General features: G+C 38.5%; 1 protein-coding gene across 1 annotated transcript in view; it reads left to right on the top strand.

The window, feature by feature from the left end:
* The window catches only part of LRP1B (LDL receptor related protein 1B), a 2,318,354-nt gene that overhangs the window by 2,264,257 nt on the left and 39,824 nt on the right, over positions 1 to 14,273 (top strand). The window contains exon 86 of the mRNA XM_053597274.1: positions 4,623 to 4,727. Within this exon, the coding sequence (XP_053453249.1) occupies positions 4,623 to 4,727 (105 nt within the window). The remainder of the gene's footprint in view (positions 1 to 4,622; positions 4,728 to 14,273) is intronic.

Raw genomic sequence — 14,273 nt, 5'->3', positions numbered from 1 at the left:
CCAAACTTATTTAACACCTGTTATAAACTTCTGTGAAACATGTAATCCACTGTTCAATAAAATGGTCAGTTTATTCCCTGTATAGAATATTTTTAAGAGTAAGCAAGAAATGGTGAAATGCAGCATGCTTTCAAATACTATATGTAATATTATTTAATGAAAAAAATTAGGCTTTTAATTATTTCATTATTATTGACAATGAATGGAATTGCTTTTCTGTTGCAAATTAATCCTTTGTGGGAGGAGCAAAATATCTGTCTAATGGAGATAAGTGCTAATTTTTTTTTCTTAATCTTACTTTGAACATTGCAATCCAGAATAAATAGAAGGAATTATGTGTTCTAGGAAGCAACTAAAACAAAAAGTATCCAAGTTGGACATTTATTATGTTACTTTTTGCCCTTTGGCTTCCAGATTAAGTGAATGGAGAATAGAACATCTTGGCTAAAGGGCAATTCCATCCAGTTTCTATCATGAAAAAAGTTTATGCCACAAGGTTAGAGATCAATCCTCACTCTAGACTTCTTTTAACAGCATTTTAAAGGAAGGGCTTATAAAGGACTGGACTCTAGCACTTGTCTTGCTTGGGAGTATAAGAAACAAGAATATGAGGTAGAAAAGCATATCATAAAGTGTCCATGTTGTGGCTTCTACTGAGAGCTCACTGAGGGTCCCAGATGAGTTATGTTTCTCTGCCAAACAAGACCCAATAAAATTTTATTACAAGCAGCATCAACATTTTTTCTTTTTTATTTACTCTCATTTTAGAATTTACCTTAAATGTGATTTGTGTTATCATCATGAATGACATTTACTGAAACCCACAAATTAGGTCATTTGAAAATACATTATTTTTTTACACCAGTAACTAAAAATATGATGAATATATAAATTTGTGCCTTTCATAAGTACATAAAAGCAAAACAAACTTTCAAATCAAAATCATGTTTGCTCATTAAGCCCATCAGTTCTCTGTGATGAAACTTTAGCATGACAGTGCTTTATTTCAATTAGTGAGCATGCATTTTTCTTCAGGTCCAGCATACCATATAAGAATAAGCAGCAGGGCGGCGCCTGTGGCTCAGTGAGTAGGGCGCCGGTCCCATATGCCGAGGGTGGCGAGTCAAACCCAGCCCCGGCCAAACTGCAACAACAACAACAAAAAAATAGCCGGGCGTTGTGGCGGGCGCCTGTAGTCCCAGCTACTCGGGAGGCTGAGGCAAGAGAATCGCGTAAGCCCAGGAGTTAGAGGTTGCTGTGAGCCGTGTGACGCCACGGCACTCTACCGAGGGCCATAAAGTGAGACTCTGTCTCTACAAAAAAAGAAAGAAAAGAATAAGCAGCAAAGTCTTCTTTACAGCTCCTTCCCACTTACCCAGAGAATCATGGGCTGTCATGTCAAAGGCTGTAAGTGTCTTGGCACAGTAACTGAGAGAATGCCAGGAAGGCTATGTTAACCAGTGTGATAAAAGTGTGTCAAACGGTCTGTGAAGCTAGTGTATGATGCCCCATGATCATATCAATGTACACAGCTATGATTTAATAAAAAAAAAAAAGCTGTGAGCCAAAATTTCCTACCCAGCTTACTGTAGAAAAGCTAATGTGGAGGCACGCACCCCATTCCCGTTAAGTGCGGGTCTCTATGAAAGTTTTGAGACACCCCATTATGGTCCATTATTTCACTTCCAAGAAATACAGTCAATAGCTCCTTCCTGATTGACCTGTGCAAGTTGCAACTTGCTCAGCTTATTGGTATTGCTGGGAGGGCTTTCATCTGTTTCTGTCTGTGTTATTTCATGTTTCCTACCTTTTGTATATCTTAAAACTTCCATAATGACCCAAAGATAAAGAAAAATAGTAGGTCCATATTTATACTGCTTACTCTAAAGGAAAGAATTGGCTTCTCCAAACTAGAAACACCAGATCCTCATGACCTGAGAAGGCTGTTGAAGTCCAACATGATAGTTCTTGTTTTTTGCTTTTTTTTTTTTTATTTTCAATTTCTGGCCATGCTGGGTTTGAACCTGCCACCTCTGGCAAATGGGGCCAGAGCCCTATTCCTCCGAGCCACAGGCACTGCCCAATAGTTCTTGTTTTTTAAAAGATCTTTTTGGAATTGTATATGTAAGCATATATTGATAATAGTTAACAATAAACAGATAGTGGAACTTAAAATAGGAGTATAGCAATCCTTGATTTATCAGCCTGGCTACATGACCTTTGAAAATGACAATACAAACGGAATTCTTTGAATAGCCTGAAACACATTAGATAATTACATTTTTCATTTATATGATACTTTTCATTTTAGTATTAAAATGAAGTTCGCAGTAACATTGGAATTTTGTTTCATAGATAAAGAACAGATACTAAAATGAAATTGCAACAAAGTTAAATTCTTTTTGGTTTAGTTGGGAAAACTCAAGTCACATGTCTATTTGTGATGACAAATATGTTATGTTTCTCACGCACACCCTATGAACTGTCAACTAGAATAGGTGCCCTATCAAGCATAGTGAGTATAATCTTTAAATAGAACTAATTCCATATTTTTATCTCTTCTGAAGTACATTTTGGTGAAGAAAATGTTGATCATAATCTTGAGTAGCCCAAATAATATCCTTTGATTGTCAATTGTCATGGAAATTCTGTGTGTACTGAATAACTGGTAATTAACTTTTGAAAAGTGATACATATCACAAACTGTGTATGTGTACGCATTGGACATTCCCCTCAAAAAGGAAATTATTATGAAAACCTACATTAAGACATACGCTGTACTCTTGGATGTATTATAGTAATTTGGATAATTTGTATGTCCCCTTTAAAATATCTACAAATTTCTGTCTTCACTGTAGTATTCAAAGAAAATCATTAGAAGGAAAAAGAGGCAACATTTTTTATAACTGCTGGAAGCAGAAATTTCAAAATAATCAACTAGAATTATTTTTCTTTTTTAGATGATGGGGTTTTGTATACAGTTATCTTTTCTGCAGAAAATGCTTTAATGTATAATAAGTGAATTTTCCCCTTTGAAATTGCCCCTTTGCTAGAGCAAGAAACTATAACATTTCACTCATTGGAGTTTCAAGAAGATGGGAATGGAAGGCAAGGGAAAAGTCACTCAGATCCATTTAACATATCAGACATCAATACCACTATTGCTAATTTACTCACTTGGCATCCATTTTAAGATACCTATATCAATTGGTATTCTCTGCTCAATCTTAGAAACTTTACAGTACCCTCCTCTTCCCTATGTCTTATTCTATTTGCATGTGTCTTAATTTCACATCTTCTGCATAATTAACCTGTTGCTCCTATTCGTTTTGAAAAGAAATGTCATTTTTAACCCCAGACTCTTCAGGACATTTTCAACAGCCATACAACCCCTATGAAGTCAACTACTCACAGAATAAATGCAATACTGTCCTGCCAAGCATTTATTTTCAGGCATCTTACCTGTCATTACTAATTAACCTAAGATGGATGTACTGCAATAGATATCCATCATGGAGAGCATCAACATGATCAATCAACAATACTTTGGCCTGATTTCTTTGTCAAGATTATGTCCAGATTGAATGTGATGCCATCCATTGATTTCTTGCTTGCACATATACAAAATTACCAGCATGATGTGTTGTAATTCGGATTTCAACCAAGGATTATGCTATTGTCTTACCACACATCCCATAGATTAGATTCCTTAATAATTTAGAATGTCAATGTACTTTTCTCCATTTACCCAACCGTTTTTTATTGTCTGATCTGATCGTTTGTATATTGACTGACTGACTGACTGACTGACTGATTGATTGATTTAAAGATATAATATGGCAAGTAAGAAATTGCTGTATTTTTTCCAATACTGCTGTGTTCATTTTTCCAGAGTTGCAGTAACCAAAGTATTCATTCTTATCCCAAACATGTAATGCACCTGGAAATTAAAAATACTTTGGCAAGATTTTCAATCTCATTACTTTGTTGCCATATTGCACATTGTTCCTATAACATTACCAGTTATTTTTTCAATGAATAGCTCAATTTTTTTTCCAAGAATTAAAAAAAGTTTGACATTAATTACAATACATAAGCAGGGAGAAACAATGAGATAAAAGTGACTGGGAGATAACCCTACCCTTATTTACAAAATGTAGGGTATATCTTTGGAACATTTCTTTGGAACAGATTTTCCAGTTTTTTCAGTTTAGAAGGAAAAGCTGAAACATTTTTTTCCAGAGTATCTAATCATATGGTTTATAATTCACACAGATATTACCAAATCATATTTATATGAAAAAGGAACAAGATACTGATGCTAATGTCCCCTTGAAGCGTAAGTGATAGAGTATAATTTTTTCACACATGTATCTAGCCATGTTAAATTTTTATAATATGCAAATGTGATGAAAACTTGAAAATTACCAGCAGAAGGTTTGTTATCCTTCTGATAAGAAATAAAAACTTTGCTTTCAGAAAGTCTGTCTTCCTGAAAACTTACTTTTCAGCCAGCCACTCCATTACTCCTATATAATAAGTATTCTCATTTGCAGTTTGTATCGACTTTCAATAGCAACGATGCCAGTAACAATGGAATTATTTTTTCTTTGTTGTTGCAGCTGCACTAATGGAAAGATTGCCTCTAGCTGCCAGTTATGTGATGGCTACTGTTACAATGGTGGCACATGCCAGCTGGACTCTGAGACAAATGTACCTGTGTGTCTGTGAGTATTTTATAACTTTGGGAGCATGTTATTATGGGACTTCTTCATATGTACATGGAATTCCTATTCTGCTGCTCTCCTTTCTTGGGTCAATATATTTTATTTATTTTATTTTGGGGGGGGTCAATATATTTTAAATGAGTATTTCATGGACATCTCTAATAAAGTATTGTCCCTCTTCAGCTCACATGCTACAGAAGCTTCTCTTTCATCAATTTGCTAATGATTTCATCAGGAAAAGCTCATTCAATTCTTAGCATAGTACCATTTCAGACATTCATAGACCTTTGAACTTAGAAATGCCTAGGGAAATTTTTCTAATTTCATTTATTTTCTAATTTCTTATTCAAACATGTGAAGCCCAGAGATAATCATCTTTTTTGGATCATTTGGTACTTACATCCATCTTTTTAAAAGAGAACTTGTAATAGCTATTCCAAATGTATAATGCTATTTGATGTTCACATCAGGCTTAGACTGTTGTATTACGTAACCTGTTAAGTTCCTGGCTCCTCTGGAATACATTAACTTGAGTCTGGGTTTTAAATACTTAGGAAAAGTATTGGTACTTAATATTCCCCAAAACTCTGAAATTTAGTGTTTTCTGCCTCTCAATTATCCAGTTGTCTATAGTGGACACCTTTAGATGAAGTCATTCAGCTTATGTGCTCACTCTTTTGAGTTTTGTTTTATCATTGCTTGACCAGAAGGATAATGCCCACATACAATCCATGTCTGTATTCCCTTCCCCACCTTGTCAGAGCAGCATGTGATTAGTGTGTTTGAGAGAGAGGTGAGCATACCCCGGAAGCTTTTCATTCAAATGTTGCTATCTCTGTATAAAATAAATTTGAAACATATTTGGCAAAAAAGTCAGACGCTTTTATTTAGCTGTATTTTACTGAAATTCTGCAGATGCTCTGTGGGGTTTAAAAGTCAGCGCTGTGACCAGAAAGAGAACCCTTGTGATCACTACTGTCAGAATGAGGGGATTTGCACTTTAACTGCGTTTAATGAGCCGAGATGCAAGTAGGTTTAACCTTCCACTTACTGCTGCGCTTCGTGTGACATCATTTCAGGCCATAGTTCATTGGTTTAAATCATGCCCATCCACATGCGTTTCACAGTGTGTACTTAATCTTGGGGCTCATCTGTGTCACACACACCTAACCTTTGCTTCGCTCACTGACAAGTGTGTGCACCACAGACTGCTAGAGTGTCTAGAAATATAACAGAGGCAATGAAAAAGCTCATAGAACTGCCTAATAAAAATACGTTTACTGGAGTAGTAGCTTTTACTTAGAGAAGTACAGAAGCAGATGTTTTACTGTATACTATGTTTAGAATGGTGATTTTTCTTTAGTAACTCACTTTCTGTTCCCATCGTTGATGAAGGGCTGCATTATCTACGTTTCCCAAAATGTTACTGAGAACTGCTTTTCCCTACAGATAAAATAAGTATATGCTGAAAATTTTTCAGAAACTTTTTTCTTAACAGTTTAAGTTATTAATTCTTGATTCAGTTTGTGGTGTTTTGAGTATCCATGCAAAGTAAATTCATGTTTCCTGTGAGAAATTTTGAAGATCACCTCTGGGGTTACTGTCTACATTCATCACAATGGAAGTTATTTCTTCATTGTGCATTTGAGCTTTATAGACAGATCATATCTGGCATCTCTTCATTAATCAATCTCATAACCACCATCCCTAACTAGAACCTAATAGCGATGGCCTCAGAGTACAGATGGCCTTATCGGTGTTAAGACACAATTATATTAAAATTCAGATATTTTATTACCAAAATACTACAGTTTTGTTGATAATAAGTTGCAGATATCTGATGCAGAAGCTTGAGGTGAAGGAGCTTAGCTTTGAAGATGGTGCTGAAGATGGACATTAGATGAAAGCTGAGGAGGTCGGCTGCAGACACCCCCTACAAAAGGTTTAGCAACCCTTCAAGGGCTTCTATCAGGCATTGCAACTGGAGGGAAGAATAGAGAGAGCAGAATATTCATTGATATTTCAGAGTTAATACATCCAGGGTCTTCCTTGGTCAAAAATTGATCTAGGTACTTACAGTTGTTCAGTTTTAGAACTCCAGTAATGCCTGCTCTAGGTCCCAGTCTTCATCTGTCTTCTTCTGTCTGTTTCTGGGCAAAAACAACATTTCAAGCCCACCTTGCCTTCTTCCCACAAATAGATCTCAGAATGACTGCCTGTCCAGAGAATGCCCCTGTGACCAGAATAAAAATTTCTCATCAGCTGCCCATTATTAGCAGTCCACTTTTCACTCTTACCAAGTGTCATCAGATTCATAAAATTTTAAAATGACTATCAGCTTGATAAACCAAGCCTGGAAAGATATGTTAATTAAAGGGTTTTGGTGTCCAACATGTACCCTGTGGGCCACATGCTGATTTGGGGAGGACTTTTTTTGCTTATCTGTGCTGACAGATATCATGAAGAGTATGCATGGGCCTTTTTCTTTTTTTTTTGCAGCCAATGAGATTTCCTTAGTGTTTGTTTATTTAATGTGTGGCCCAAGACAACTCTTCTTCTTCTAATGTGAGGCAGCGGAAAAAAAGGTTGGATGCCCCTGAATTTTAGAGCAAACACTTCTGTACCTGTGTCTATCTCTATGCTTTTAGCTTTATGGATATGTCAGCTTCACTTTGGTTTTATATGCCTGAAAATCTATTATGATAGTATGAGTAATAAATACACAGCCCTCTGTATTCATAGGTTCTGAATCCATGGATTCAACCAATCATGGATCACAAGTCTTTGGAAAAGAAAATTTTGTGTCTGTACTAGATTTTGTTCTTGCCATCATTCTCTAAACAATGTGGTGTAACAACTATTTAGACTTAATTTACATTATACTAGGTATTATAAGTAATATAGAGATGATTGAAAGTATATGGGAAGATAAGTGTAGTTATATGCAAATATTATATATCATATATTAGGTATTTGAGCACAGAGGATTTTAGCGTCCAAGGGAGGTCCTAAAACCAATCCCCTGTGGATATTGGGGCACAACTATACTTCATTCTTCAAACACTTAAGCCATGTACAAAGCATAGAAGAATTATGTTCTTTTATCATTCATTAACTAATATATTTACTAAATTTTTATTGATAAGTGGAGATAAGTAATACCCTATGTAATTTTGAGGGGAGAAATAACAAAAGCTAAAACTGACTTAGGAAATATCTGTGCCAAGCATTGTGTTAAAGACTTTACACATCTCATGTATAAAGTTAGACTGCTATATAATAACAATTATTAATATTACCTGAGGTCACACACTAAGAAATATTGTATGTCTGAGACTCAGATCACATCTTTTTGATTCTAAAGTCCATGCCCTGTTTATGACTCTTATGCTGTACCACTCCTTATGCTGTAATAATTCCAATATGGATTTTACATTGAAAAACTCAAATTTAACTTTGGGTAGAATAATGTTTTTAAAATATTAAAATACCACCTAATAATTATTATAATAAAAAGATGACCTAAGCACTGTGGGAAAACAACTGACTAGAGATTAATTAGAGATTCCTGGTGGAAGAGTAGAAGGTTTTATAAAGCCTATACATTTTCACAGTATTTTGAAAAATTATCTTCTAATTTTACAGGAGGGAAATGGTTGAACTTCCTTTTGGAAAGATGGAATGGCACTAAGGCAAATAGATCTTAAAGTAAAATATGAAGATTGTTGCGAATAGAAAACAGGTTATGTGGCACACTTGGAGGAGAAAAAGCTGAAGAGATATATTGGGGTTGATTTACTAGGTACATTTTATGCCATGGCACAAGAGTGGGTTTATAAAAAGAAGCTTAAAGGATTAAGATTTAAAAAATAGGAAATATCAATGTTTTGATACTGTCTGAAAAGTTAAATGAGAAAAAATAGAAGTTTAGGGAAGATGTATCACAGAGTGGATTTCTTACAAGTCGAAGAAGAACTTCAAAGAATATCAAATCAACTCCAGGCAATTTTAAAAAGCACAAGCATTATTGGTGCTTTATTGTATTCATAACTAGATGGCAATTATGAAAGATGTTTTGAAAGCCCTATAGAGACAGAAAACCAACTATAGTTGGTTAATTAAAAGGTAAGAAAGTAGAGAAGAATGTAGATTCTTTCCTGAAAATTTGGCTATCAATTAAATGAAGGAAAAGCAATAAGTAGTATCTAGGGGAAACTTTTTATAACAAGCAATAAAGTATTTAAGAGGGCTTTTTTTTTTTTTTAGAGAATGTGATGGGTAGAGAGGGTTGAGCTAAATTTCATGTTCATGTTCCTTAGATTTGAAAAATGGAGAATATGGAAAGTTTTCTTATTTTTTCCTAGTGTACTTATGGGTCATATGGCACTAACCTGTAAATAAGTTAAAGTAAAATTTAATATAAAGTGTCTATAATTATTGGAATACAAAATAGTTGCTTAGGGAATATTAAGCCTGCAGAATATCTTTCTAGTGGAGCATTCTTTTCGCGAGGAGATTTTTGGAAACACAGGCTTCAGCCATAGTTTTCAATTGGTGCTTATTATGTATCTTTAATGAAAAGTCATACTTACTATTTCATCTCAAAGCCTTTACAGGAAGGCTCTCTTTATAGAGATTGCTTTAAGAGATATAATGCAATGCTTGCTTTAATTTTATTGGTAGTACATTTTTCTTTTCTTCATAGAGTGAAAAACTATTTGAATTGTGCAAAACGTTTATACATTTGAAATGTCTATAAAGTATTCAGATCTGTGAAGGTGACAGTTTTTACATCATAGAAATTTTATTACTATATCCTTCAATAAGGAGTAGATGTGTTCTTTAAAAATTTTCACTTCTGTCTCTTGATGGTCATTTTCACTTATTACTATGTATGGAAGAAAAAGAAAATTCCAAACAGAAGCCAAGGAAAAAGAATAAAATCTCAGTGTTTTTCCTTTTCCCCCACATTTGTTTAGAGGGAGATTTGACATTTATTTAGGCAGGTATATTGAATAATATTAAAACTATATTTTTAAAAAATCTAATATGTATTTTTCCAATGTTTGTACTATTGTTTCATTGTATGTTGTGGAAAGCATTAATTTTGTGAAAAATTATTATAGTCAAGAACAAGTAGACTGTGCCTTTCTACCTTGTGAGATTTCTCCCTAGGGTTAGAATTTCATTTCTATTGAATTTGTTTCTTTGTAATATAGACCTAACTTCCAGCAACACCCTCAATACATTTCCTGCTTCAATAAAAGATGTTGTAGCTACCCTAACTCCCCTACCACTACTACCGTATTAACAAGAACACAGGCATAACCTCAATCCATGAATCCAGCACCATTCACATCTGGCTGTGTCAGGAATCAGGCAGTTGTCTGCATTCTGAGTTTTGTTTTCGTTCTGTTTTGGTTTTGAGAGAGTCTCATTATGTTGCCCTCAGTAGAATGCAGTGGTGTCACAGCTCACAGCAACCTCAAAGTCGTGGGCTTAAGCGATTCTCTTGTCTCAGCCTCCTAAGTAGCTGGGACAATAGGCACCAGCCACAATGCCTGGCTATTTTGTTGTTCTTGTTGCAGTTGTCATTGTTGTTTAGCAGAGTTCAAACCTACCAGCCTCGGTGGATGTGACCACTGTAGTAACCACTGAGGCGTCGAACCAGCATTCTCAGTTTTTGATGCACTCTTGGTTCAAAGAATCACCAGACCCGCCAAACGCTAGCATGAAACAAGGTTTATTGAGGAAGAGAAAGATGGATTTAAAGAGCAAGAACAAGACCAAGGTTTACAGAGCAAGATACATTTGCACAGACAATGAACTTGTGACGAAGAAAAGGCTCTGAGGTTTGTTTTATAATGTCTGGATTGGCCCAACCCTGTGGTTCAGAGGTTACCATGGAACCACTTTGATGGACAATTAATGACATGTTCATTGGTTCTTGCCGCAGACCACCCTGTCGGTGGGCTTCAGTCCGAGGGGGAGCAGGGAGAAGGAACGAGGAAAGTTGAGAGGTCGGCGCAGGAAAGACAGTCTGACACACTACGGGTTAAAGTATGCAGCTGCAAATTCATTGTGAAACTTATGCAAGTACTTATACACTTCTGCTCACAGGCAGGGGCGTCATGGGTTACACAAGGGTCATTCTGAATTACTGGGAAAGTTACAAATTTTTTCCTTACGGTTGCAGTTTTGTGTTTAGGTAAGCTCTGATTGTTTTAGATATTTTTAACAATGTAATTACTCTGTCTCTGTTCGTAATTGATAGCAGTTAAAAGCATACCTAAAATAAACAGTACCACTCATGGTTGTGAAATTGTTTTACTCCTAAATCATTGGTATTTACTGTGATGGTATTTATTACTTAAAATGTTTTAGTGCCTGACTTATAGGCGGCACTGAGTCTAGCAGGCTTGTGCCTTATCTTATCCTGTAGTGCGGTGGGTTCAGCCTTGAGAAAGTACATTGTGATTAGTGTCAGAGCACACAGACCTATGCTAAAGAAAAACAAAGTAATAAATTTTAAAGGCTGCCACGGTCGTTCAAGCTCCTGCGGGTGACTTGGCACGTAGAGCACCGTTTCTGATGCCGTTTGTGCAGGGGTCGCTGGGGGCGAAGCTCTGTGGAGCACAAGCCTCCTTACCAGCGTTCTAAAACGCGGACAGCGCCGCCTCACTACGGCTGTGGTGCCGTGGGTGCGGCAGGTTCTAAGTAACTTTCCAAAATCTTTTGTACCTGGGCTGGGCTGCCAGGCCAACAGGCCAAGTATTCCTCCTTTCCCCAGGTGGGACAGTTGGTTACTCAGGGTAGTATTAAGGTGAGGCAGCACTAAGACAGAACCACCATGTTCTTTCTTCCCAAGTGGTCTCAATTGCTGGAGGCAGCACCATGGCAAAACACTCCATTAGGGGAGTCTCAGAGATCTCTCACCATCTGCCTAACAGGTATCTTTGCTCAAACAGCTTCACTGAACCCAAATGTTCCTCCTCCATTATTTCTAGTTCACGCTTACTATCCAATTAGTCTCAACTCAGGTATCAATCCTTTGTGTGTGGCACATGGCAAATGACAGAAAATGCTGGTTTAATTGGACTTGAGTTTTTCCAAAGAAAGAAGTAAAATTCTAAAAGAAAAGAATATGTATATGTAAATTTTTCTTTAGGTCATAGAATGGAATTGTAACATGAAGGCAGTAGACGAGCTAATACAAGGTAGGGGGAAGAGTGAGGGGCATGAGGGGGTGGGTCACGGTGTATGAAAAATCTCTTGGGGTGGAACACAATTATAAGAGGGACTTTACCTAACAAAAGCAATCAGTCAACCTAACCGCAGCTTAAGGAGAATAAACGAGAGGGGGACCTAGAGAGCCAGCACAGGGAGCCCAGTCACAGCCATCCACGAAGCTGGGACCGCAAGCATGGGAGCTGGAGTCGGCACTGGTTCTGCAGGGACCAGCGCAGCGCCTCTCTCCCGGGACAGGTGGCAGCGAAGCAAACCGGAGACCGGAGGCACTAATGGGGCATATGGCAGATTGATTCGTTCCCCACCGTGAGAAGAAGAAGGTCCGTGAATACTGGGACGTGTCACATGGCAGGCTTCAGGTCAGATTCTGGCCACTGCCCTTCATCCCCGCCCTGCCCCGCCCCGTTGCCCTTGACCCTCTGGCTGTGCCTGTGGTCGGGGCCAGAACACCAGACAGGCCCGTCACCTCTGTGTGGGCAGCATCCCTCAGGTGGCCATGGTGGATTCTTCAATGCCCAGATGCACCTGCGGGGCTGACCCAAACCCCTGGCAAGCCTGTCTTGATGCTGCAGATTAACCAAGACAAGAATTTTGCCTTTTTGGAGTTTTGCTCAGTGGATGAGACTACCCAGGCCTTCGATGGCATCATCTTCCAAGGCCAGTCACTGAAGATCTGCAGGCCTCACGACTACCAGCCGCTACCCAGCGTGTCGGAGAACCCCTTTGTCCGCATGCCTGGAGTTCCGTCCACCTGACTCTGCCCACAGTCTTTTCATCTGGGGCTTACCTGCTCACCTGCATGACGACCGGGTGAAAGAGCTTCTGGCACCATTCGGGCCCCTCAAGGCCTTCAGCCTAGTCAAGGACAGCACCCAGTACTCTCCAAGGGCTACGCCTTTTGTGAGTTTCTGGACTTCGCCCTCGCGGATCGCACCATTGCAGGGCCCCGTGGGCTGCCGTGGGGGATAAGCAGCTGCCGGTCCAGAGGGCAAGTGTGGGAGCCAAGAGCGCCAGGCTGAGCGCCCCAAGTCAGACGCCTGTGCCCCTGCAAGTGCCCGGCCTGACGAGCTCCCGGGCGCAGAGAGGCAGCTGCCAGGTCCTGTGCCTCGTGAACATGATGCTGCCTGAGGAGCTGCGGGATGACGACGAGTGTGGAGAGATGGTTGGAGAACTCGCAGGAGGAGTGCAGCAAGTATGGGCTTGTCAGGTCTGTGGAGATCCCCGGCCTGGCTGCAAGAAGATCAGAAAGCCATTCAGGTCTTGACGGGCCGCAAGTTCACCAGCAGAGTGGTTGTCACAAAGTACTGTGACCCCGACTCTTACCCCACTGAGACTTCTGGTACAGGGGCGCAGGGGAGGGCAGGGCAGGGCTGGCTGGGGGCTTCTATCCCCCAGGGTGATGGGCAGAGGAGTGACAGCTGGAATGGCAGCAATTAGGGGTAGGGGGCCAGGGGAGGGAGCGGACAGGGAAGTGTGCACACAGGCCCTATCAGACACAGAGGCAAGAGGTTGGGATGGGGAAGGGGTGCACAGGACCCCAATAGCCACCCACAAACAGCCTCTCCTTCTCCCTTGGACCCCCTTCTCCCCTTCCCCACAGTAGGAATATAGCGTGTTTATATGTTATGGCCAAATTATTTTGAATTTTGTTGTCTGACTCTGTGCCCAACCCTCCCATTTTAAAAAAATATACATTTTCTAGTAATAAACACTGTTATTTTGGTTTCTGTGTAGTCAGAGTTTCATTATGCAAATGCACATTTGCATACTGTTATGTACTTAAAATGAGATCATCTGATACATTGTTTTATGTTTATTTACCTACAATACCTTGTACACCTCATTCCTTATAAATATGTGCAATTAAATGCTTTTAGTTTTAATGGTTGCCCACTGTTCTGTTGCCTGGAATATCTGTACTATATTTAAGCAACCCTATATCACTCAATAATTAGATGAAGTAGTTTGTTTAATTATTTTTATCTTACTATACTTTTCCTAGGATAAAATCTTATGTATGCAAGTATCTGTGTCCTCATCTCCTCAGGTTTCTAGGATTAGCACTTAAAAGTGGAAATATTAGATCTGAAGTTATAGACTTCATGAATTGAACTAGCTGTCTCTTTGGAGAAGTTACACTCTGTCACATTGTATTTATAAGTTTTGAATGAATTATTCACTAATACACAGCAAAACTTTAAGGTACAATGTATTTAAATGTGAGCTCCATTTGGATTAGTCTAGAAATTGGTTTAAAATTGATTACTAATCACAGAAAAATACAAATTTTTCTACAAT

The sequence above is a fragment of the Nycticebus coucang genome, chromosome 7 (genome assembly GCF_027406575.1).
Source record: "Nycticebus coucang isolate mNycCou1 chromosome 7, mNycCou1.pri, whole genome shotgun sequence".
NCBI lineage: Eukaryota > Metazoa > Chordata > Mammalia > Primates > Lorisidae > Nycticebus > Nycticebus coucang.
This window is presented reverse-complemented; position numbering and strand designations above follow the sequence as displayed.